Source organism: Pithys albifrons, chromosome 3 (assembly GCF_047495875.1).
Source record: "Pithys albifrons albifrons isolate INPA30051 chromosome 3, PitAlb_v1, whole genome shotgun sequence".
Lineage (NCBI taxonomy): Eukaryota > Metazoa > Chordata > Aves > Passeriformes > Thamnophilidae > Pithys > Pithys albifrons.
In genome coordinates, this window is record NC_092460.1 from 12,167,779 (window position 1) to 12,194,507 (window position 26,729).

The window sequence follows — 26,729 nt, forward strand, 5'->3', positions numbered from 1 at the left end:
CAGCAGCTGAACATTACTGTGGTTAGACTGACTAAATAAACATGCAAATGTTTAATAGAATAAGGCATGTTCACATATAGGCCTGAGAAAGTCCAGCAAATTATCCCACTGAGACTCATGGTACAGTTTGACTAAAAGTAGGAATAGATTTCAACATTTAGCAGGGAGAAAAATGACAGACTGGTTTTCCCTCAGAATTATTAGGACTGTACAGCAGCCTTGTGAAAGGGGTACATTCTCCCAGAGTTGGGATCATGAATGTATTGTTATCACCCACATCCTAAGGTTTATTGCTGCAGAATATAGATGCCCACTCACTCCTTTGCCTTGTACAGAGGACTCCCAGCCACAAGCCATGGGTGCTGTTAAACCCTGGGGAGTACAATCCCCTGCAGCCATAATTGATGTGTTTATGCTATTTATCTGCCGAGCTGTCTGCTGTGATTAATTGCATGCAGGCCTGTGCAGAGGGCTCCAAAAGTTGTATTATTATATGGCTGTCATATTTCATACAGATGGATCTGCCTGACGATGAGCCGGATCGATTAAGTAACAGAACGTTTCGGTACGACCCAGGCCAAGACAAATGGACGGAAGGTGCTCCAATGAAGTACTCAAAGTACCGCTTCAGCACAGCCGTAGTCAGCGGGGAGATTTATGTCTTGGGTAAGAGGAAACAGATTTTTAACAGATAGCACCACGACTTTTTCTTCTTTCCAGCAATTTGCCTCTGCGAAGTGAAATATCTCACCCTTTGTTATGTACTGCAGGACAAAGTGCGTTGGACTAAATGGGTAATATTTTTCTAAAGTTATCTGTTCCCCTCATTGTTTCTTCCTTCCTTGATTTATGTGGACTAAATTAAGTGAATGTTTAGTGTTCTGGATTAATGAAACAAAGATACTTCACTTTTTAAGCTACTTTTCTTTAGGGTATCAGTGTGTGCTATAAGTAATAATGAATTTTAAAAGGTGAGTAGAGAAGCCTTGTAAGGATCTTTTCACAAGTGAGCAGTGAACAGCTAAGGAACATATCCAGCATTACGAAGGAATGTCATAGGGATACAGAAAATTTGGATCTCTCAGTCAAAATCAACATTATTTGTATATCCTGATAAAACTCAATGACTCTTTCTTTTCCACTTACCTCAATGAATGTGAATTCCTTTGAAAATTCAAATATCTCATTTTGTCATTATTTTAATTGAATATTTTCATTTTTTTGTTTCAAAACAGTATTACAGCCAGAAGTTTTAAGATTTGTTTGAAAAAGCTCAATAATCTCCTACAACAAAATCTTTTGTCCCAAAACAATCCCCATCCATATCCCCCAGTTCTGCAGTAAATCCATAAAATGACCCTTTTCCCAAAGACCATTCTTCATGGTGCTATCCCAGCCTCTGTACAACCTAACAGAGAGAAGATCACCCATTCCTGAATATTGGCAAACAGCTCAGAGGGTGGCAAGCAAGGGATTTTTCTGAAGAGGAAATGAAGATGTGAGGAATGGCAGATACAGAAGAAAGGCATTGCAGACATTGGGAAGAAGTTAAAAGGTGCATCTTAGAAGGGGAATGGGAGTCAAAGAGGGTCCAAGTAACAAAGAGAAGGATTATAAATAGATGTATGACTGGAAATTTCTTGGAGAAGTGGGGGAAAAGCTCACACAGTCAAGTAATCCACAGCTGGGCTGTGAGTGATTCACACCCTTCCATACTCCCATGGTGTCATGGGCACCATCACACATGAACAAGGCAGAAATTGCATCAGCACCTCAGGACATTTCCATCCCTTCTGCTTCAAATTATTCCTGCTTGCAAGCTTATCAAAGTGAACACAAAAATACAGTGTTATCCACTTAATACACCTCCTGGATAATGGTGTTATGGTTTTGTCTGGGTTGTTATATGCTGTGGATAAAGCAGAGCTCGTTTCTGGTGTGTAATACAGAAAGTGTTTTGCAGGGGGTATATGTAAAAAAGGGGTCTTTGAAGTAGAAGAGAGAAGTGGCTTTAATGCTGCATTTGTCTTCTTTTGGAGAAACTTTTTAAGTGGCTTGAGAGAGCCCTGTAGGCAGAACCAAGAGGATGGGTGAAAGAAGCCCATGTGGAAAAGTGTTGTAACCAGAAAATCATATCATTATTGTCAAAGGTTAGTGATGGAGAATGTCAGTGTGCTGCTAAATAATGAGAGTGTTGGCTGCCCAGGATCAAAGGTGCTTCAAAATTGTGGAAGCTCCATCCTTTGTAAAAGGTTAAATATATATAATTATTTATACTGACACTGATGTGCTAATGGGGCAGAAGAAGCAGCTGGAATCGTTGGGAAGAGAAAGGCTGCATTCATGTGTTTCAGTAAGAAGTGCTCCAAGATCAAGACCTTGAACACTGTGATGACACAAGAGAGTCAGGGAGCAAAAAAAGGGAGACGCCTTGGGATGCATGTGATAAAACAAATTGACAGTCTTCCTCACAGCAAGCCTGACACTGAGACAAGGAAAAGGAGTAGCTAATAGGGAAAACTGCATCCATTTTCTTCCTTCAAAATCTCACAAAGCAAGAAGCATATCTGAACGATTACAGTAATGAAATGTACAGATTGAACACAAAGCTCAGCATTAAATCTGAAAAGTGCCTGTTTAAATGGCATTGAGGCAAGTTCATAGTCTCACAGGCCTTCAGAAGCATTTTGCTAATTCTAAAAAAATAAAAAGCCTTGTTTTTCTTTGTATAGCTGCCAGTGCTGCTGTATTCAGGGAGCTGAACACTGACTTGAATTCTTTCTTACATGCTAGCCAATACCAATAATTTTTTTGTGTGTGTGAGAAAATCTTTGCTAACAATTAAATCTGCACATGGGCCAGAACAGGCTCTTGCTGTCTCCATCATTTTGTTGTTTCACATACCTTCCCATGGCAGTCCTTATTCGAGCCTATTCCTAAGGGAACCAACGCACTTAATGCTGAGATTAACAGTTTGCTGCACTGGACCCTTCACTCTTGCCACTAAATCTAACTAAACGTTCATAAAGGCAGTGTTTGTTCTCAGTTTTGAGAGTGTAAATCTGGGGTAATGTCCCTGTAATGTAAAAACTTGCACGTGATTTATATTAAGGGTAACTAAGCTCACATGCTGCTCCAGGGAGCAGATTTTTAAGAAAGACTGGGCTATTTTTGCTGCTACATTTCTCCCTGCCTGCCTCCCTTCTGATGCTCTGTCCACTCAAGGTGTAACTGCAGCAGGGGTAGACATGAATGAGTTACCATCAGTGGCAGAGAAGATATCGTGACCTGGGTCTGGGGTGCTTTTGCAAACTTTTGACTGCTTGTTTTCACAAACCTTGCAAGGACTTTAACATCCATAAATCTGCAAAATTTAGTTGAAACTGGGCAATAGGCACAAAAGCTATGAAAGGCAGATAAGATAATGTAAGTGCAGATAGAGAACACACATTTAGTGAGGATAATTGCATAAGTCTTGTTTGCTTAGGAAATCAAATAATATTACAACTACTTTTTTAATTGGAAGATAAGCCTCACACTGAGCAAAAAAATTATTTTTCAACAAATTCTGCCAAATTCTTCTGCTTATTTTTCAACAAAAACATAAATATGCTGGTTTAAATCCATCTGTAAGCATATGGGTGGAAATGGAGATTTATCTGTTAAAATTAAGAAGACTACGTGGTTGGTAAATGTTAACTATCACGGTCTGAAAACACTGTGGAAGAGATTAAAGCATTTTCCAAGACTTCTAAGAATGATGAAGCGATTTTCAAATGAATTCTCTTTGGAAACAGTGATACAGTCATGATATTGGCATCTTACTCTGCTGGTATCACACATGGCCCCATGTCCAGCTGTAAACTCACACTCACCAACTGTAATTAAAACCTCTCAAGAAAAGCTACATTCCACAGTTTATCCATGGTGACAAGATCTTGTTACCTTGTGAGTTCTCAGGCTGCTGGGCTGCCAGGTGGGTCCAGTTTTCCTTTGGAAATAATTGTGATGGTAACCCTGGCTGGGTGAAGAGGCAATTCATGGCATTGAAAGGAAGGCAGTGAAAGTGTTCCTAATTTGGATGATGTCGTACCTGATCATGGAGATGACATTCAGGAGAGAATGGGAATGGAAAGAACAGAGGTTGATAGTGACAGAGCAAAGAATAGAACTGTCATGAGGTCAGAGAAAGCGTTGCAGGCTCCTCAAAGCTGTGGATCCTTTGGACATCACCCTGCTTCATAAAGAGTATCAGGCATTCTGGGAGTCTAGAAAGATGCTGTCAGGGGTGATTTGTGCAAAAAAGACACATTCTAAGAAGGAGCATAGCTCGTAGGTTGTTCTTCTGTTGTGACCTCAGAGGTGTCTGTGCTCAGGCATGATGACTAAGCTTTTGTGCTACAGATGAGAGAGAGACTTTTGTGGGTCTCTACCATTGCTAGTGATCCCCTTCCTCACTCCAAATGGGGGTTCCCCACAGTGAAGTTTGAACAGTGTGCACAGAATTTGAACATCTAACAGGCTCCCACACCACCCCAGTCAGGGGACACTCAGTGAAGGAGCCATCAGAATAATGGAAGGGCATTGCTTGGCATCCCTCATGTCTCATATCATACTTGTTCTTCGTGGGGTGCACTGTCTCCACAGGCGTCCTGCAGTTTGCACTCAGCTTAGAAGATCCACTGGGGACTGCGGGGGGCAGAGGAAAGAAAGGAAGGAAGGAAAGGTAGAAACAGATAAATGTGAGATATTTTCTGTATGCCTCCATGACCAAGCCCTTCTTCCCAGAAATAAAAACATGAAATGAAGAAATAGATGGTCTTGGCTGGATACATAAAGTAGTGTTGCAGAGACATGAGATTTCTTTCAAGCAATCTTGAAAACAAAGTCCTTAAATGATGTTTGTCAGCTCTTTCCAGCAGGATCTCTGTCTTCCTGTACAACTTATACAGGTGTCAGTACACTGAGGACTGTAGAGCAGAAATAAAAAATCACTGCAGAGAAAGTTGATCCTCTCTAATATCTCTGATGTATGAAAGTAATTTCTGTCATAAATATGAAGCAGAAAAAATAGAATACTAGCTTTGAATAAGGTGCAGCAGAAGTCTCTTTGACAGACAAGTCCAATTTTTGCTCTCATGCATGTAGGTGTAAATCTATAGTAAGTAGTCTGCTGATGTCAACTGTGTTGTGTCAGGCTCATTTTATTCTAACCCAGATCAGAATCTGATGCTTAGCCTTTGAAGTGCTAATTTCTGGAAAGTCCTATTGGCACAGAACAGACAGTATGTATTCACTGTCCAAAACCTCTTCCCAGCCTAATTGCCAGCTCCAGCATGTAAAACCCTAATGACTTAAATGGAATTATTCCAGAGACACGCTGAAGGAAGGAAAATGAGAGATAAATTAGCGTTTTTGGTCTGAGTAATAGTATTGTTCAGGAACCTGTACCGTGTGTCTTAATCAGCAATCCTGCAATGCAATTGTCTGTTTGTTGTGTAATGTTCCTAGAGAATCTTGTGCTATTTATACACTATACATAATCCTCATAAGTAAATGAACAGCATTTCCTAAGGCTCAAAATCCTTTCTCCTATTCAGCTCATCTGACTGGGCTGAGCTCTTTCTCTCCATATTTTCCCAGGAACATAACTATATTAGTTGAAAAGCCCAAGAAAGAGCAGTATTGTGTTCTTAATGACAGAGGCAATTGAGACACTTTTGGAAGAAAACCAGATGGGAGGGCTCTATTTAAGGTCATGCATTTCAATCTTTCTCTTAAAAAATATCCTTTCCAGCTAGGTCTCTGAAAACTTATCACAGCCAGCACACAAATTAGAAAAATTTATCCAAATGAATCCATTTGAATGCCATATTCATTACTTTATGTTAAAACACACTCAGTAGAACTACTGCCTCTGAAATACAGGCCACTGGTAAAACATGTATCACCATGACAGTCTTAACCATGTGTTCCTTTTATTGTTATATAATTCCTACCTTATAAATAAGAATGTATTGAAGGATTTAAATGAGAAATCCCACTAGGGAAGATTTAGGAACCAAAGAATTTTTGGTTATCCTCTTCAGCCTGACATCCCACCTCTTACAACTTGGGTTTTTTTCCCTGAGTTCTTGCTGAGAGCTTCTTTCAAAAATTTTATTAAATAATGAATGTCTTGATCATAAAATACTTATTTGAATATGTACTTTGGGGTCTCTCTGGAAGAGAAAGTATGTGTGGGAGGGGCTGGAAGAAGACATTTTAGCTTTCATGCTTGAGTATTAACTGTGCATTCGAATAACACCTTCTTCTAAAATAAACCTCTCTATTTATAAATATGCTTTGGACTTGTGACAAGTAGCAGCTTTTGGGCCTAATTCTGCTCTGTTTTACCTGTGCAACAGCCTCCATAGTGCCTATGTGCCAGGAGAACCAAAAACAGGCAAAAAATGAGTCTGATAGATGAGATCAGAAATGCTTTCTACACACTTTGGGATTATTAAAGGAAATGAGAATAAGGCATTTCATGAGAAAAGAAGGAGCTGGATCTGAAACACTGACCATGTTTAGGAAGACAATCATTCGATTTTGTCAGCCCTGATTCTAATCAATCTTTTGCCCTCATGTCTTCTACAAGCTGCATTACCTCATCTGCTGTGCTCTGAGTTAAAGGATGACAGTGCTCCTCGGTTTCATCTTTGGAAGTGCCTGCCAGGGTTTTATGCCTCCCTCATTTCTCTGAGAAACCTGCTATGCAGTCCCACTTTGCAGAGAGCAAGAGAGAAACATAATTGCTGAGACTCAGCTTGAGTGCTGTTAATGAAGTGAAATATTACGTAAGAGATCAGCACTATTAAATCCATTGTGCATTCCAGAGATCGATTTAATAGTGAATTATTCTACGGGAGGCAAAGTTGGATTTCATTTGCTTGTTGGAGAATTACTCCTTTTTTTTTTTTTACCCATTCCCTGGGTTCCTTTGATAAAAATTCAAAGAAGCACTAGTAAGAATACACTTTGCTCAGTATTATGATCTGAGGTCTTGATTATATGATAAAGAAAAACAGTGTCAGTGCTCTGAGGACACTAATAGGTCTTGATCATCCTGATCAGCATCACCTGGAGCCTCCACCCATGCCCTCTGCCCATAGGTCCAGGAACATCATTTAAACACAGGCCTGGGGGGTTGTAGTTAGTTTGTCTGTACTTCTGTCTATCTTTGCCTTTCCCTGATAACTGCAACTGCCTGTTCTTGGTTCTGTGGAGCTGTTCCTTGATGGTGAGTTTGTTACCTGGGTCACCCTCCCTTTGGAAACAGCTCTGCTGTAGTTTTTTCCCTGATATGCTGCCCTGGCTGAGAGACTGTAGTTCATGTCTATTTTCAGATATCTGCTAGTGGGGGAACCAAATAAAGTGGTAGGAAATCTGCTAGTCAGTCTCACTGGAGAGTTGTTTTCAGTTCTATCTGGACCCCAAACCACCTTGCAGGTGTCATTTTGGTCAGCCATCCTGTCTGTGCAATGAGCAATCCAGACTTGGATCTGTGTGGTTTTCCTGGAGGAAAAAAATTGTCCTTGTTGGACTTATCTGCCTGGCAAATTTATTTGCACAAGCTTGGTGTGGATGAGGCTTAGAAGTGCAATTGCTCTGTGCCTGCTTTTACAAGTATCAGGGACGTGGATGAAGTCACTGGGTGCACTTAGGTAGGAATGTTCCCTATCTGTTGTAACTCAGCTGCATGTCAGGTTCACTTCTATAGAAATATTCAGGGATATCTAAGGCACTTACTGCCTTTGCACCTGCTGAACTAAACATTACCAGTGACTCTTTATCACTTTGCTACCACTTATAGACATTTCCCCTTAAGTGCTGGAAGGGTGTGCTGTTATTAGAGCTGATGTGGCTCAAATTGCATTTGGTCTTCTCAGATGAGCACGGGGCCAGGGAGGCAGCTGACCCGAGTCCAAGCTCTGTGCTTTGCCTTCAGCCAGCCATGAGCAGTGTGGGTAGAGCACGGCACAGAACTGTGCCTCATTGAAATGCTGAGGATGTGCTAATCACATCACCTACCCTGCCTGGCCTTCTGGCACCAAAGTCTTGTCTTCTCAATCCTGATTCCTTAATAAGGATCATGTATTTTATTTATATATTTATTTTACTAATGGAGCTTCATGTTAAATTTAAAGTCCATTAGAACCACTGCTTACAGACTGCCCTTGAAAGTATGTTTGATTGCAAACTCATCCAAGCGTGATATGAAAAGCTCTCAAGCATTAATGAGTTTGGGAACACAAAGGTGGCTTCACTGGCTTTTTTAGTCCTGCAGTGGCATCTGAAATATCTCCTGGGGAAAGTGCATAATGTAAAAAGCCTAACACGTTGAAAGGGTGCATTTGGAAGGGATGGGAGAAGGCTGAATTCTGGGATTAAATCCTCTTCTGTATCAATGTGAAAATGACAGAAGTATTCAAAACTCCCAGTGAGAAATCCATCTCCCCTGCACAAAGGACGTGTACTTGGACTTTATGCAGAGAACTAAGCCAGGTGGGGTTGAATTCACCTGCTTTGTTTGAGTGTGGCTTAGTGAAGGACCCTCCCCAGCATACATTCCAGACCATGGGCATGGAAATAGCCATTGCTGCCCTTGGCACACCTGCTGGGACTCCCAGGAGGCTGTGACCACAGCAGGTGTGTTTTAATGACCCCATCTACAGCTCTGGCTGCTTTAAGGTAAAATTGCAAGTACACCATGCACTGCTGACAGGTCGCTTGGCACAAAAGTCTGCCTCAAATGACCTAAATCCATCTGTGCTCTTTACAGCGCTCTTGATTTAGCTTCCTAAAGTTTACCCCCATTTTATTTGGAGGTTCCTGTAGAAGTAGAGTATGAGCCCAGTTGTTCTGCTGCTTTACCCAGAGGACTGGAGACAAAGTCAATCTTCATGTCTTAACTGTAATTCCCTATGTCTCCACTTGCTCTCCTAATGGTTTTGTAAATCTGAATGAAGATTCAGATCTGGAGTCTTGAGAGATGGAGCCAAAAGTGGCCTGAGCTGTCTGACACAGCAAGTTTATTTTTTTCTGCCAATATAAATTCTACATTGTAGATGATGAATAGCCTGGCTAAAGTGAGATTCCTCCACTTGGTTGTAGGCATGAATTGATTTAAATTTGAGACTTTTTTTTTGCTGATTTGTCTATTTGGTTCTTTGAAAAGACTCCTCACACATCCATCTCCTCAGAGGAAAAAATATAATGTCTCAGAGGAGTATTTCTCAAGTAGTGCATCTGGGAACACAGCAAAACAGGGCAGATAGTTTAATATCCTCAGATTCCTTTGTTAACAATATTTCAGTGTTAGCATTACTTTAGGAGAGGAGGTTGAAGTTCCTGATTTCTTGTTTTTGAGTGCTACTTTTTTTAAGCTTGAAAATTAAACTTTACTCCTTTCTAAATTTTCCTTTTTTTTTTTTTTTTGTTTTTGTTTTGGTTTTGGGTTTTTTTTCCCCTGAATACTTAGCTTTGCTCTCCTAAATTGAACATGAATTTTGATTTAGCTGAAATAGCTGTGCAGGATGTTAATAAAATGGAGCTATTTTTTATCTTCAGGACTGTCTCTAATAGTGACAGGATTAAAGAAGGTTAAATAAAAGTTGCTTAAACTACCCAATGAAGGTTTCATAAATGCTTGAAAACATGGTAGCTATGAAATTTTTGAAGATGCTCTAATAGCTCCTGGAAAATTACTTTTCTAATAGCTCTACAGGAAAAATGTTTGGTTGTTGATCCCCTGGACTGGCAGCTGAATGTCTTCATTAACAGTCACTGACTGCTGTATCAGTTTTGTATCTGATTATTTGTGTTCTTTCTGAAGTTACCTTGCCCTACAGCTACTCTATTTAAAAAATTACAATAAAAACACAGGAAGAAATAAACAGCTATTATCCCTCTAGAAGAGTTCTGGGCCATTTTTTTCACCTCCCCCTCCCTGCTGAAATATTGAGGCAATCAGCAAAGCTATTGTTTTTTGACATGCTGCGTGCATTCCCTAACTGGTACCATTCATTCCTCTGACTAAACAAAAAGCTCTTTCATTTTTTAGATGAAGACTTTTCTTATGCGTGAGTGCATATTCTTCAGTGGGGTACAGCAACACCTGGGCTAATTTTAAAAAACTCAGCTTGATAACCAACAGGAATCTGTCTTTGGCACCACAAAGCTGCCTTTTGAAAGGGTCAAATTAGTCTGTGGGTAGTTTTAATATTAAAACTGCCTTGAGAATCTCTGCATTACACTGCACTCTGTAGGCTATACATACCCTGGTAGCAAATTGTCTTGCATGTTCTACTCTGTGGTTCTACTCTGTGATTCTACTGATGCTGTAGAATCAGCCTATGAGATAAGCAATCAATTAAATAGCCTTATAATTTAAAAATTTTGATTAGCTCTAAAAGTTTCCTTGGTAACTTTAGGGGAATAGGGTTGTGTCCTAAGAGAGGAATGTCTCTTATAAGCCATTAAGGAGCAGTGGAAAATACTACATAGAAGAGGATAATACTTCTGGCACAGAGGACAATACAATGAGTAAACATCTGAATGAAAACCATTTCAAAATAGCCCTAAGGAGTAGCTCAGTGAGACTCCATTGTGCGAAAAGCTCACCAGGGTGGTGCTTTCCTTTTTGGCAAGGAAATGATCAGAAAAATTCCATGAGCACAATTAATTCCTACCTCAGCTCTCTTAGGTGAATCGAGCCTCGGAAGAGGAGCCCATCAGAGTAAACAGTGCTTGGCTGAGGGTGTTAAGCTAATGCCAGGTGTGTATGGATGCCAGCCTTGTTTAAGCAAACATGAAAGGGTACCTACTACAAACTGCTAGGACCTTGCTGGTAGGTATTGAGGCAAGTAGAGACCTGAAGTGCATGGAAAAGGAGCTGAAAACCAAACTCAATGAAGGCTTTGAAATTCAAATAGAGAACAAGATCAAATGCTGCTAACTTTAGATGGAGGAAAACTTCCTGCTGATCATAATGGACTCTGAATTTGGTTCTAATTTTGCTACTCTGATGCTGAGTTAACTGACTTTATCTCTACCTGACTCCAAAATACCTCAGAAAGAGTGTACTAGCAAATTTGGAGTAATGTGTTCCCCATGTATATGTAGTTACCTCTTGCAAACACCTTTGCAGAATGGACAAAAGATGGAAAAAAAAGAGTTTTAACAAAATGGAAAATCATATGCAAGTGAAACTTGTAGCAATAGAGGCTGTTTTCTGACAGACCGGCTTAACAGCTCTAGGGACAATATATTTTAAAAGCAGCTGCACCAACCAACAGGTTGCACTTGCTGTTGGAAAACTTGTTGTTTCCTTTTGCATATACAAGGACATTATTACATTCCATACAATGCATCTTGGATTTGCACAACTGAGCAGTCCTACACATTTATCTGTAATGCTGGTCTTCATGTGGAAATTGCTTGCATACTGCAGTAATTTTATATTTAGAAGTGGTCACCTACACACTCATGCACAAAAGAACCTCTTCAGAATGCCATCAGTGCTCGTTATGGGGTATTGTGTCCATTGGCACAGATGGAAAACCTGCATAGAAACGTAGGCATATTAATTCTGGAGAACCAAGGCTGTGAATTCAAAATCTGGATTTGATCACTTGAAGGGATTTGGGAAGGCAGTGTTTACAGCGATTTTTAGTGTTTCCAGCACTCACTGAGATCTCAGGTATATCTGCAGCCTGTTGCAGTATATCCTAGCCAAAGAAAACTGAATCTGTTTCAATCCTGTGCACTGCCTTCAAGCACCCTAACGAACCCTTCAACAGCAGGGCTTGTTGCAAATTATTTGGTTGGCATTCCTGTGTATAGGATGGGTTTGTTTATGGAAGTTCATTTGCCTTAAGAAATAGGTGTAATTTGCCTTAAGAGATAGATGTAATATTCTTCTTTTATTGAAGAAAACTAACTAACAAATGAGAATGATTGTTGGTTAATATATGTGAGGGTCAAATCTACCAACATAATTTGAAAAATAGTTTTTGATCCATTACCATTTGTCCAGCAAATGGAACAAGTAATTAAAACAATTTCTACTATATGGGGAGAAAATAAAACAAAATAACTTTAAGTTTTGAAAACATGCTGCTTGTCCTTCTTTTGATACAAGACTTCAGAATGGATCTTGCTTCAGTGTCTGTAGACAACGTGGAGTAGCTTCTGCACTGAGTTTACTTTCTCATAAGTTTCTGGAGCTGCAAAAGGGGAAGAAAGGGTGATGAGAACATGTAAACAGAAAATGTACTTTTCAGAAGAACACAGGACTTCTACATTTGACCTACATATCTTTTGCAGGAGGAATTGGGTGCCTTGGTTATGACAGAGGACAGACACGGAAATGTCTTGATGCAGTGGAGATTTACAATCCTGATGGAGACTTTTGGAGGGATGGACCTCCTATGCCTTCTCCCCTTCTCTCCTTACAAACAAACTCCACCAGCGCAGGTTCTGTGGAAGGAAAGCTTTACCTTTGTGGAGGATTTCATGGAGCAGGTACTAAAATGTGTCCAACATTCCCTGTGTAGTTAAAATCAGTTTCACTGAACACAGACTGACCTGCTGAGTGATCAACCCTATCAGGTGGCACTGGCATCCCCTGGAACCAGAGACATGATTCTGTCCTTTGGACTATCAGCTTCTAATGTCAATATGAATTTTGTTCTGTTTGACCTTTGCTTTTTTTCTTCAACAAAACATGAAAATTTAAGGATGTTTCCAATTTGCACTAAGCCTGTCCAAATCTAAAGCCTCAGTGGAATTATTCTGGATTTATATCCAGAGCTATAGAGATCAGAAGCTTAGTGTTTCATGGACGTTAAAGAACTCAAGCATATTTGTTGAACATTAAGGTCCTGTCCATCTGTCCTTTGCCACACTTTCTCTGCCTATTTACTTACATGCTTTTTGTTATCAGTGTTGAAAAACCTTGTGTATTTAATGAATACTCTGGATAGGGAATTGAGATACAAATAGACTAAAGTTCCACATTTGGCGGTTTTAAATAATCCTAGCCCTATGGACACCTTTCTTCTTTTGTCTTTTTCTTTCCAAATGTGCTTAGCTCTATCTAAATCTTCAGTACTTACAACTATAATTTTTTCATTATAAATATAGAGTCACAAAACAAGTCCACTTAAACTCTTCTGCTACATAGAGCTGTTACCCTAATTTCCTTTCTAGGATAAAGCAATAGCACAGATGCATTATCCACTGCTAATAAATGTCATGTCAGGCTCACTATTGCCCAGGAATGGCCACATGGTACCACTGGATGATGTGTCTTCACATTACACTGATTCCAGTTGCACTGACTTGTATAACAACCTCTAAACTTAAAGCCACTGTTATTTTAGAACGATGGTTTTTGTCAGCTTGTTCCCATCTCGCCTTCCAATCTGTGCATTGGCTACTGTTTGAGGAAGCTACTTCCTGAAAACAATTGTTTGGCAGCTTCTAACAGGCTTGTTCTCCTGTCATCTCTGATGGAAGTTCTTTGACCTCAGAGCAGTTATGGGTATGACATATCACTGTGTTTCCATAGTGTCATCATAGTTGTCTTTTCTCAGCAATATTATGAAAAAGCCTGAAGTTGGTAAAAATCTCAAAGTGGGAAGTGGTTGAGTCACTATCCCTGGAGGGAAATAAAAGATGTGTAGATTTGGAGCATAGGCACATGGTTTAGTGGTGGGCTTGGCAGCACTGGGTTGATGGGTTGGACTGGATGATCTTAAAGGTCTTTTCCACCCTAAACAATTCTATGACTCTATGGTCATTAGCACTGACAAATGAAGCAATTTTGTTCAAGATGACTAACAGGTTTGTATGAGATTTTTCTGACTAGGGTAGCTTCAGAGCCATACAAACACTTTCTGTACAATACCACCACATCCTCTCTCTGACTCATGTATAAAGAGTGGTTGTTCTGGGAGAGGTTAGAAGTCCTCCTGTGGCTTTCAAGAAGGCCATCTTTTGTATGTTTGAATAATGCCAGCTCAATGGGGTCCTGATTCATCACTCTACTATTGCAATCTATATAATTATGTATAGAACTCTCCTGCACCAATACTGTTATTTAGGTTGAAAAACAAGAAGTCAAAGTTAAAAAATGCCAGTTTTGCAGTTACCTGTGCAGCCTGAATTCTGACTCCCTATGTGTGCATTCTGTATAAGAGTAAAGAAGTAGTATATGATTGTGTTGTTAGACATTGTTATGGTGCCTATTTACAGGGGAGCCAAAATAAGATTCTCACTCTCAACTGTAAATCAGGTATAAATACATATTTAAGGAGTTGAGAGGAATTGTGTCTTAAAGACAGGCTTCTTAATGTGACTTTCAAGTTATTAAAGGAAAAGGGCTTTCTAAATCCTGACAGCAATAATAGTTTCCAGCTACTGTCATCCAGAAAAAGATGAGACGAGGCCATATGCTGAACTTGAAGAGTTACCTGGCTGGTCTCTCTCCCTGGCCCCATCTCTGCGTGTTGGAAAGGGCTGTTGTGTGATATGCTCTTTGGGGATGAAGGGTGGAGTGAGAGATGGTTATTACTGTCATATGGGAGCTTGGAAAGGGTGGCTTGATTCTGTGCTTTTGCAGTTACAGCTGCTCAGTAGCTTCAAGGTACAGAACAGCATGTGCTGCTGCTTTAGTAGCAGACAGGGTTATTTTAGAATGTTCTTGTTTGGTTTTAGTCTTTTGGACTTCTTGGCATGTCACTTTGGTTTTTATGAGGGATGCAACCAAGAGAGGATATTTCAATTTTACAAAATATTGTAATTTAGTTTCAAGAAAGTGGAGTTCTTGGAACAAGCTGGAGGCACAGCTGTAGTCTTTGGGGTTTCTGCCTGCTGAATGCTAAAAGGCTGCTGGGAACATTGATGAAAAAGTGCTTAGGAGGAAACAAAAACAAAAAAAGGGCACCAAACCAACAAACAAAAAAACAAACAAGAAGAAAATAAGCCAAAATCACTGCTGCAATGGAAATTCGTAGCCTAAGGGGCTGAAATCAACCCCTTGTACACTACAGATCTGTCCCAAACTCTCCAGCCTCAACTTGCCTTTGCATTTGCTTAAATCCATTCTTGATCCAGCAGTGTGAAAGCTGACGTGCTAAAGACACTGTTGCGTCTTAATTTTAGTGGTATGTATCATGCTCTATATGCCTTTCTGCATGACTATAGACCTAAATTACAGAACCAACTAGGTTGGAAAAGACCTCTAAGGTTATGCATAGAGTTAAACCCTTGACCAAACACCACCTTCTCTGCTACACCATGGCACTAAGTGCCACATCCAGTCTCTTCTTAAATACTTCTAGGAATAGTGACTCTGCCACCTCCCTGGGCAGCCCATTGCAATGCCCAATCACTCTCTCTGTAAAGAACCTCTTCCTGATGTCTAACATAAACCTCCCCTGGCACAGCTTAAGACTGTGCCCTTTCACTCTCCCTAATATTCCTCAACCTTTCCACTTCTTCCTTAAGCTCTGCCACTGAACAGAACAGATCATTCCCGTGATCACATCTTATGCAGGTGTATTTTGCACTGTTCTCGATGCTAAGGCCAGGCTCACACACTTGTTCAACCAGTGACCTGCACAGCTGCCTCCTCCTTGGGGGGGTTCTGTCTGGGCCACCACACTCCTGCTGGCAGCAGCAATGGCTTTTGACAGTTTGAAAGCTCTTGCTGGATCTAGTTGAGTTAGGAGTGTAAAAAAACTGACATAAACCCCACCCAACAAAGAGGTACGGAGAGTGGCCGTGCCCTGCCTGCTCAAACTGCCGTGCCAGGCCGTTGCCCTGGAGCTGTTTAAATTACCCGCAAATGGGCCTGGCAACACCCCTTGCTCGCCTGATTGGCTTCCAAGAGCTGCCAAGTCCGGGCAATGGATCATTACAGTCCAGAGGTGGTGTACACAAAGCTGAAAAGCAGCTGTCAGCTGCTCAAAGGGCTTTAAATTTGGATGAAAAAAGGGTGCTGCTCAGCTACCATCTTTTTTGAGTCCCATGTGACAACTGGAATTTTGTGGTGGCAGGATTTCCATTTTGTATACATTGACTCTCACAAATCTGTGTGTGCTTGAAGGGAGAACAAGTGGTGCAGCCTGAACAGCACCCCTGTGAGCAGAGGAAGAAAACCTGCAGCTACTCCAGGGGAGAAAGTCAGTTTGGCCAACTGAAAGTAGCAATAGCAGTCTTTGTAAAAGATGAGTGAGCTCCAAAGTGTGTTCAAGCTTCCTCTGAACTGCAAGGAATGTTGTTCTGTGTTGAGGTGTGTTGCTAAAGCTGCTGAGGTTTCCTCAAGTTAGAAGCTTGCTTAAAGCCTGCCTATGAAAGAGGAAAGGGGATTAATTCATCTGAAGCTTAGACACTTCTCTGCAGTGCCTACACTACAACTTTAGTGACCCCAGGCTCCCTGCAGCAGGGGGAGAAGCACAGACACTTCAGAGGGAGATTCAGGTCCTTGGTGCTTTACATCTGCTCTGAAAGACCAGAAAGCAATTCAGAACCCTGAGTTGTTCTCCTGTCTCTTAAAGCTTTGTGTTTTGATCAGGATCTGAGGGATTCTAACCTGGCTTACCTGAGGCAAACACCTCAGGAGGTTGGTGTCTGTGGTTTGATGGTACAAACACCCGAGACCTGTGTTGTATCATTAGCTGGCAAATGTTTTATGCTCTTACAGTCATTTCAACTATCCAAAACCAGCACTTCTTGTTCTGAATTTGTTTCCTTCTTAGCAAAGAAGGAAACTTCATCTGCTGGCCAGCAGTTTATACAAATTAGCTCATTTTCTACTGAAACTGTTGTGGCAAGCAGGAACCATTAATCTGTTTGTCTCAGCTCCAGCTCATGTAGCCTTGTGTCATGAATGTTATCATTTTTCAGGAGTGTTTTAGCATTCCTCAAGATAATCAGGCATGTTTTAAATGGCTGATTTTGTCCATTAGTTTGTAGTTCTGCACAGAGTGGAAACATTAGCCCTAGTATGAGTACTCAGCAGGACTCAGTGTGCAACAGCCAGCCAGCTTTCCACTGACTGCTACAATACACTGCCTCATTTCCTGCTGTAACTATGGATTTTAAACCAGCTCTTGCACTCTGACTGTACAGTGTTTTTTATTGACATGTTTTATTTCCTTTGCATCCAATGAAAACCTGTCACCTGCACAGGCTGACAGCTACTGACATTTGCCTGTGCCTGGCAGGAGACTCATTAGTGTGGCTCCCTGAAGGAATGGGGAGCAGCTCTTCAGGAATGCAGGATTGCACCCTTAGAAAATGCCTGCTGTATTGGGTTCCCTTTCTTTTTTACTGTTTCTGAGCATTATAAATATTTTTTCTGGTGAAAATAATGAAGACATGCATGTGTGCCTGTTTGCTGGGACCTTTCATCTGCTGTCACTGCCACTTGCTGAGGCAGATGTTTGTTGACATTCTGTTGTTGCTGCACAAATACAGATCTCATAGCTTGTGTCTGGGGGTGGTAGCTTTAGTTTCGGATTGTAGGGGTTGGCACAACAGCCTGTTTTATACATTTGGATTAAGAAATTGAAATCTAGAGTTGATTTTTTTTTAATTTGATGCATCCTGATTTGTGTCAACTACAGCAGGACCAGGGCAGTGACTGTCTCCCTGCATTTGGCACTGGTGAGGCAGTGCCTCAAATTCTGTGTTTTGTTTTGGGTCCCTCCTGACTAGACACACATGGAGGTGTTGGAGTGGGTCCAGAGAAGGGCAACAGAGCTGGGGAAGGGGATGGAGCACAAGTCTGATGAGGAGGTGCTGTGGGAGCTGGGGGTGTTTAGCCTGGAGAAAAGGAGGCTCGGAAGGACCTTATAGCTCTACAACTGCTTGAAACGAGGGTGTAGCCACGTGGGGGTCAGTCCCTCCTCCCAGGTAACAAGTAGAAACAGCCTTGTGTTGCACCAGAGCAGGTTTAGTTTGGATACTAGGGAAAGCATCTTCACCAAAATCACTGTCAAACAGTGGAAGGGGTTGCCCAGGGCAGTGGTGGAATCACCATCCCTGGGGGTGTTTAGCAGCTGTGTAGATGTGGCACTGAGGGACAAGTGTATTTGGTGATTGGCTTGCCAGTGCTGGATTAACAGTTGGGCTTGATGATCTTAGAGGCCTTTTTCAATCTAAATGATTCCATGATATTAATTAGATTGCCATATTTACTGTGATATTCCCACCCATGTGACACCAACTGATGTGCAAAGTAAAGGTGCAACCAGCTCAGTGAAAATAACAAAATATTTAACAGTTCTGCTCTTGGCAGCACGTGTCCCTTAAAAGGTTTTATGACTTCATCAGCTCATAGGACTTGATGTGGAACTGTCTTTTCCTGAACTGGCAGTTTTTCCATCTCCCTCCTTTGTCATTTATAGCAGAGGAGATGAATGTACTGATTCCTTACTATACATGTGGAAAATTTCTGTCATGTGTTTAGCATCATATGCGGGACCAGAGCTGCTTAACTCTGTTTTGTTGATTACTTACTGATATCAAGTAGAAATCAATTTTCATTTAATTGGTGTTACACTCAGAGGAAGGGGAAAGGGAAAAATTATCTATGCAATAATCTCAATTTTGTTTGCAACTGTTAGCCAAGATAGGTGATAGTGATACTGAGTCCTACTAACTGTAATTCTGATTCTACACACACAAAAAAAAAAAAAGAAAGAAAAGAAAAAAGATAAATGCTTACCTGGATTAATTTTCTAGCCTCTTTTTCCTCATTTACATGAACTGCAATCCATGCATTGGAATAGAACCAGCTCTGCTTGTGGCAGTGTGGAACTATGTAGCAATTACTGTATTCCAGCTGAGCTAATGAGTTTGCATTGCCACACCGTCCACTCCTGACAGTGGACTAGCTTAATAGTTATTTATTTTGACTAATCTCCCATAAAAGCTGTTCCCTCTAGTCTCCTCCATTATGTGACTTAGATGGAGAATCATTCTAGTGCTTGTTTTTTATTATAGTGGTTATGGAACATTACTGGAATCAAATTAAATATAGACATATTAAGGAGTCTGGCACAGTAAATACTGCACTTGTGAAGTTTGGGGGTTGAGAGATTGGAACAAAACCTGTTTCTCCAACACCTTCCCATGTTCCCAGCTAAATAAAGCAGAGGTGTAAACCCCGGGCTGCCTATCTGCAGCACTGTTCGTTTCCCTCTGTTAAAATTTACTGGGCACTGTTGAATAATTAAAGTTCTCCTGCCCACAGTTGTTACCATTTGCATAAATATTCACACAAATGGAAGGGACTCAGGGCCCCTGTGTTTTGCTCAGCATAGAAACCCGCTCAGGGCTGCCTGCTGTGCTTCAGGCATTGCCACAGCTCTCCAGCCCATGTGCTGAGTCCACCCCGAAAAATGCTGCTTGACCTTTTGCCGAATTCTCCTCCAGCACCAGCGGGAGCTGCTGGGACTGGGAGCGAGCCCTGCATGGGGCTGCCTGCCCAGGGAGGGCTGCCCATCTACCCCCCTCATTAGCTGGAAATACGCTGCTGTAAATGAGGCCAAATCAGGTCAGGGGAATTGCTGGGGAGCAGCACCTGCTCATTTCATATCTAAATTTGACCCACTATCCAGCAATATGGTATTAGCAATTCAGCCCTGCTTCTTTCTAAATCTCATTTATAGTTTATAAAGGGTTAATGAATGATTAATAGATATTTTAATGCATTTTAATTAATTGCTGAAGAGGTCAATGGGTTGTTTAGAAACACGGCTTGTAGCCATGTATGACATCTTCTATTGTGTTCATAACTGCCTGTCATGCATGCTGTCTAAACATGCTTTATATCCTCTATAAATAATGTATTAACCCATTGTAAGGCATTTAGGAACAGTATCTCAGGACGAGCTGAGCCCAGTAGTTCTTATTCTGATCTTGCAGCTTTTACTCATATGAATGGTGCATTGACTTCAAGAGCACTGACCCTGCTGCCCCTGTAACCTGTGATCCTGCTATCACCTGCAGCGCGAGCAGCACCAGTGCTTGTAAGATTCTGCCTGAAAGAGGCCTTGCCTATGAACAGCAAACAAAACCTGGAAGGATTTTAAAAGCTGAAGCAGCTGGATCAGTGCAAGAAAAACAGCTGAAGTAACTGAATTAGAAGTTCCTTTCTCTAGACCATCCCATTCTTTATATATATTTTTTTAAATTTTAGTATACATTGATTTGTGAGTAAATGGGTGGATCATGAAACTCTGGTCCTGAGGAATTACACAGCAGAACAGGATAGAGGACCTGTCTATGAGAGTAAATATCTTACCTTACTCCATACAGGTGCTCTGAAAACTGTAAGCTGCCACAGTTGTAAATTCAAGCCCCAACCTTCCTCCCAGCTTTGGCTGTTTCTGGTGGGATACACTGCCTGGGTACTTCTCATCATGAAGGCTGGCCAGCATGTTAAACAGCTAAGCCAAGTTCCCTCTCCTGTGTATTCTTGCCTGCTACTGCCCACGGGCAGGGATGATGGATGTCCTTGACCCCATGAGGGGTGCTGTGCTGCTGCTGCTGCCTTGTGTTACTCTGGTGGAGTTCAGGGGCAGCTCACATACGCAAATGGGATTGAAGGCCACAGGCTTGATGAACTTATTGTTTTTCCTACTGCAAATGAGGAACCAGGACATCTGGTGGTAATGATCTAAATGCACTTTTATCCCATTGCAACACAAACATGAATTCCCAGGTCACCTAACTCTGCATCGTGTAATTATGAAAGCAGCTATTAGTGGTGAGGAAGATAAGTAGCAGAGGCTAGTCCCATATGTTTGAAATCATTCTCTGGTACAGATAATAGCATTAAAAAAAAGGTACAAACCAGCACTGGAGGCTGAACTGCTTCAAGGCAACTCTGTAGGTGTCAAGAACTGGGGAAACCAGTGAAAGAAACACCTGCGTAAGCATTTTGAGGACTGTTAGGGAACAGTTACCTTGTCCTTTTTCCCATGGAAAGAGCAGAGCAGACAGATAGTAGGCTAACCATAGGTTTAGTGCTGGTTTGGTGTGGTTTTTTTTATATAAATTGATTCATGCAAAAGAAGACAGCATATTAGGAAACTGCAAACAGGAAAGGAAAATATGACAGCCTGAGCACTGGTGTCAAGAGGAGCTCAGGAGAGTGGCCTGTGTGAGGGTGTCCCTGGCCACAAAGCTGAAGGACAGATGTGACACTGAGACTACCCCCACCACACAAGGTGGTTCTGTGCTGAGGTACCTGACCCTGCTCTGGATAAAGTTGCTGAGGTGCTGCTGCCCATCCAACAGTGTCTCAATGTGGTTCTGTCACTGCTGGTGGGTAGATGAGCTTGTCCCCAGACTACTTTGGACATACCTGCCCTGCACTGATGCAGAGGCATCATGACTTGTGACTTGGCATGTGCTCTCACCATCTCTATAACTCTGCTCCCTAATTCCTAAATTGGAGCAAATATACCAGCTGATGTCAATGGGCTTCTGGAATAAATAATGAAATATCGACCACATTTCAGCAAACTTGCCACAGATTTAACTCCACTGAATGGAATTTCAGCATGAAATTTTGAGTTCAGTCCTCTAGACACTAAGCAGGCTACAACACAGTGAATTTATTTGTCTTGGCTTGCAAACATAACAGCTGTGTGATTAATAGTCCTGGATGAACTATGGATTTTCTACCTGTTAAGCATATTGCTTAATTCTTCTACATCTGCCTGCCTTTAACCTTCCCAACCCGAAACCTAATAATTGTACTTGAATTTTTGGTTACGAATAGGAAAGAGAAAGCAAGGTTAAAAAAAAGACCAAAAGTGGTAATAAATACTATTGTCACATGGAAAGTCCTTCCTCCCCCCCCAATCTCTCAATCAAAAATGAAATGTGAGTTAAAAAAAAAAAGGAAAAAAAACAGATGAAAAAGCAGATCAAATATTTATGTTGCCTGCAGTCATACTGAGGGTCTTTCCAAGAATCATTCATCCTGATTTATGGTCAATCTTCAAACGACATGAGAAAACTTATGGCATAAAATGAAGTCTGGCCGCATTTGGGGAGTGAATCACAAACTTTTAAAGAAAAAACATGATTGTGTATATGGAATGCAGGCAAACACTTTCTGAAAATCAATATTTTTGTTCATTTTCTGCACATTCAAAGGAAAACTTCATATGAAAAGTTGTGGGAAAGTGTTTGGTTTGCAGACCGGAATATCAAAAATAATGTAAAGATTAGACTCATTTTGCTTTGAGTGCTGTATTTGTATATATGAAATACGATTTTAGTGTTTTTAAATTAAACATTTTCAGGTATAACTCAAGTCTTGTCGCTGGGAAAAGATGGGTCAGTGTAGCTTTAGTCTGCACTTGCACATAAAAAGGCATAACTTTTGCAAGTGTTCTGACTCTTTTTAACATACCACACTTTCTGATGGGGATAAATTTATGATTAATATTCCCTTTGCTGGTTTAGCCTTTTCCTTTCCTGAGCATGAATAAATCATACTGTTATAAACACTGTTTTACTGCTAGAAAAGGATCTGCATTACGGTTAGGTTTGTACAACCAGAATAATTCTAATATAAAGGGGTTTAACTCATTTGGATAAAAAGACAGTGTAAGAAAGTTTCTTAAAACTTCTCACAGTTAAACAAGAATGTGCAGAAAAATACTGCCTCATTTTGTAGCAAAAATGAGTGAAATCCTTTCATTAGGTAAAGTGGTCGTCTGGTAAGTGAGGGAGAATAATGCTATGATAATAGGGAGTTGTGTGGTGTGGCTTTTTAAGCAGGTAAGTTCTTAAGTTCTATATTACAGCCAATATGTTTTTGCAGGTGTCACATGATTCCCTTGTAAGCAAAATTGGCTGCTAACAAATTGTCTTTCAGAAAATAAATTGCAGTTAAATAAGGTGAATCAATGAAACAGAATCAGGAATTATTTGCACCTTCAAGCTTAAAACTGTTTATTGGGATTAAAGCTGAAATCCAGCATTACAACCTGGAACCAAAGGTACTTACCCTTTCCATTGTTCTTACCAAGAAAAATTTAAAAAAAAAGGCTGAAGAACTGAGGTTTTAACTAATTTCTCTTTTAAAAAATAAAGATGTAATTTTTTTCCTGAAGTATAACTGTTTTGAGCAGTGCTTTTCCTCACATGAACATTCTCATCTAAAGGGTACTGTTTCCTTTCATATTAAACAAGATAAGACTAGATAAATTATTGCTTCTCTTCTTTCAAAAACATACTCATTTTATCTCCCAAGGGTTAAGAGTTAACTAACACTCCATGTGCTAGAGAGCAGAATTTGTAGAGTGGAACAAAACCAGTTACCATGTCCTCCAAAAAAGGGAAATAAGGGATACCAAAGGTTGGGAGTCACCAGGGTCAGGAAAAAACACAGCAAGGCTTTTAAGGAAGGGTTGCTGAATATGCCTTTGATGTTTTAATTATGATTTTTTTTATCTGAAGTGTTGCAATCACTCACAGAATGTCTTGGTTCCAACATTTGATTATTTTTCCTCTGGTTGTCTTATTTTTGTCATCATCCATGCCAAAGAAAACCCAGGCATAAAAATTTATTGCATAAAAGGGATGATCTAATTAAAAAATACGGGGTCTGGAGCCTCCCATGTCACAGCTTAGGTCTGTTTGTGTCTCAGTATTTGCCTCTTAGGAAAAACCTGTTCACCCTTGCAGGGTCATATAGAAGTGAGCTCTTTGCTGGTACTGGCACATGTTGTTTGCTGTTTGTCAGTCATACTTTCTCTCTTCATATGGAACTGGGTTTTTTTTAGCAGTTTGCTGTCTTCTGTCTTCAATGGCTGCAGAATTCCTCTGTATTATTATTCTCCTTTAATATACAGGTTCAATAAGCAAACCACCATAACTTGTGTCACAGAAAGGAAGGCTCCTCAGGTGTGGCTATATCATGAAACCGTACCCAAATTTTACTCAAGCAAGCTTCTAGAGGTCTGTGAGAGTCTCAGAGGCCTGAGTTTGGACCAAGGAAAATTCTACCATGAGTAATTGTGACAAACTGAGGGGAAAATGACTACAGGCTGTGGAGAGTGGGGTCCAAACACTGTGCTGCCCTCTTTTAACACATGAGAGGCGGCAGAGATGGTGAATGGTTGGTGAGTGGTTTCCTTAGATAAACGTGACAAAAATGTGCAGAAACATCCATAAAACTGTAACATCCACAAATCATGTGCAGGATCTGCAGAAAACAGACCTGTCCTTTATCTACTCATTAAGGAAGCTAATCCTGGGAGGAAAAAAAGTCTTGTTTCCATCTGCCCTCTCCACACCTGAAGCTCCTCCTTGCAGAGGAGCCTTAGAGGTATTTTAAATCCCACTACACATCATCATGATGACACCAACACCAATTTTGAATGGAACCTAAACCATGACAGTACTGGGGGCACTAAATCCCCAGGGTTGCTGTCCTCTGGAAAAATAGGTGGTCCGTTTCCAACAAGGGAAATAATGTATGTCTCTGGATGTTCTTCTTCTTTCATTCTTTCCCCCTTCTCCAATCCTTTGCTGCAGTGCTCAAACAATGAGATGCAGTTAACAGATGTGAGACAGTTGTTGTTGGGAGGCTTTTTGTTGTGGTTTTTTGTTTGTTTTTATTTTTTTAAAAAGCTTTCTATAAGTGAAGGGAATGGAAAGCTCAGTCAGGACCCTGTAAAGTTTATCCAGTCACCAGTCTCTTATGACTTATAAAACCAGTTTTGAGTATTCAATGTTTTTAGCTATGATGGTTCTTATCCTGGTACCTGTGAAGTGTTTGTTTTTGGAAGTCTCTGAGACCAGACTTCTCCTGCATCTCTTCAGAAACTCATCTGACAGCAATGCACATGCATGTCCTCAGCTCAAAGTAAGAAAAGTTTAGGCTAAGGTTACTTGCTGAGAGAAAGAAACTTTAAGATGAAAAGAAAAAGTGAGCAGAAATGAAAGACATTTTTTATTTTTAGGAGAGAACTTGGCCTTGAGTAACAACTGTTGCAGAGTTCAGGACTGTTGTTATAGCAAAGAAAGGGTTTATGGTCTTGTAAGAAGTTTAATATAGCCCTGCTGGTGGACAGATATGGTTCTCTGCTGCATGGTGATTCTTTCATTTTTTGTTAGTCTCTGTAAAAAGCTTCTTGTCTTGAGATTGGCTGTGATTTAATGACAGTCTTCTAACCTGACTGTTCATGACAAATTCCTCAGCACTTCAGAACATCTAAAGTACCTTTGAAACCTTGGAGGTTTTTTATTTCTCCCTAAATCACAGGATGTCCAGACTTTGCACCCAAGAAAAAACAGTATTGGAGTGCTTCCAGCAGCCTCAGAGCTGTATTTTAGTCAGGGCAAAGCAAAGACAACACACTACATGTAGGCATACTCAGGAGTGAGAGGCAATGCTCTGTCTCTAAAAGATGAGCATTTAACAATTCATTGCAGGCTGAAATGCCACCTGCATAATTGCGCCCAGATGGAGCATCAGCTGCACCTGGAGCCCAGAGTGCAAGGACTGACTGCACTGGGCAGATCTCCATCTGAACTGTTTCATTTGCTGGACATTAACAGCTCATGTGTTCTTTGCACAGTGTAGCCATGAGTACCACAAAAGTTACCTTTTTATTGCCCCCGTTCAGAAAGGTCATAATAACAACAGCAAAAACCTCAAAAAACCTTTGATCCTGTTTGACTTGCCTCATGATGTCTTTCTCTGTTTTTCAGCTCGTCATGAAGTTATCACCAAAGAGATCCTTGAGCTGGATACCTGGGAGAACCAGTGGAATGTGGTGGCCACCAATGTCCTCATGCACGACAGTTATGATGTTTGTCTTGTAGCTCGGCTGAACCCACGAGATCTTATCCCTCCTCCCCCAGATTTAGTGGACCAATAGAAGTTCAGTGACTCTCAGTGCTTCCAGATTCTGGAGAAACTGAAGAACTTGGAGAAACAAATGCTGCGTTGGCTCTGGATGGCAGCTGAGTCCCAGAGAGAGGAAATGGCAACATGTACTTAAGGACTGAAGTGCCTTTGAACTGTGCTGCTTGGACAATGCTTCATTTGCTAGAACTGCTACTCTGGACTTCTGAGCTTGAAACTCAAGGTTGTCCAGCCCTCTTCATCTTCAATCTGGCTGTGCAAGCTCCAGCACTGGGCACAGCCTGGGCTGCTGGGACCCTTTGCCTCACAGGCACAGCCCAGGGCTCACTTCACAGCAGACCATGATATATTAACAGAAAGCTTTAGCCAGGGAAATCCCTCTTTTGCTGTTCATCACGCTTGGTTCTACTAAGCTACCCAAGATGCTAAGAAATATATGAAGTCAGCTGATGAAAACAAGTGCCAAACTGTACTTGACTGATTCAAGGGAAAACAGAAAAGCCTTTGTTTTAAAGAAAACCCCATCAGTCAAGGTTTATTAGCCAAGTACACCAGCTACTGTAAACATTATCTAACTCACAGACAGAACAGGCGAGATCCTGTCTTTGCCAATAGAGCTTAAACCTATGCTAGTAGAAAACTGGTTTTCCAGTAGGGTTAGTGGGCAGTCTTCATCAAAGACCAGAGGAATCCTAAATTTTTACATAGTTCCTACCTGCTACAAGGCCTGGGGCGACCAGGATCTTAAAACTCAGTTAGGAAACATCCTTTGAGA

At 41.0% G+C, this 26,729-nt stretch overlaps 1 protein-coding gene across 1 annotated transcript in view; it reads left to right on the forward strand.

Annotated features, from left to right (window-relative positions):
• The window catches only part of KBTBD12 (kelch repeat and BTB domain containing 12), a 30,822-nt gene extending 4,855 nt beyond the window's left edge, over nt 1-25,967 (forward strand). Inside the window, exons 3-5 of the mRNA XM_071549711.1 lie at nt 516-666; nt 12,370-12,567; nt 25,798-25,967. Coding sequence (XP_071405812.1) covers nt 516-666; nt 12,370-12,567; nt 25,798-25,967 — 519 coding nt within the window. The remainder of the gene's footprint in view (nt 1-515; nt 667-12,369; nt 12,568-25,797) is intronic.
• The last annotated feature ends 762 nt before the right edge of the window (nt 25,968-26,729 follow it).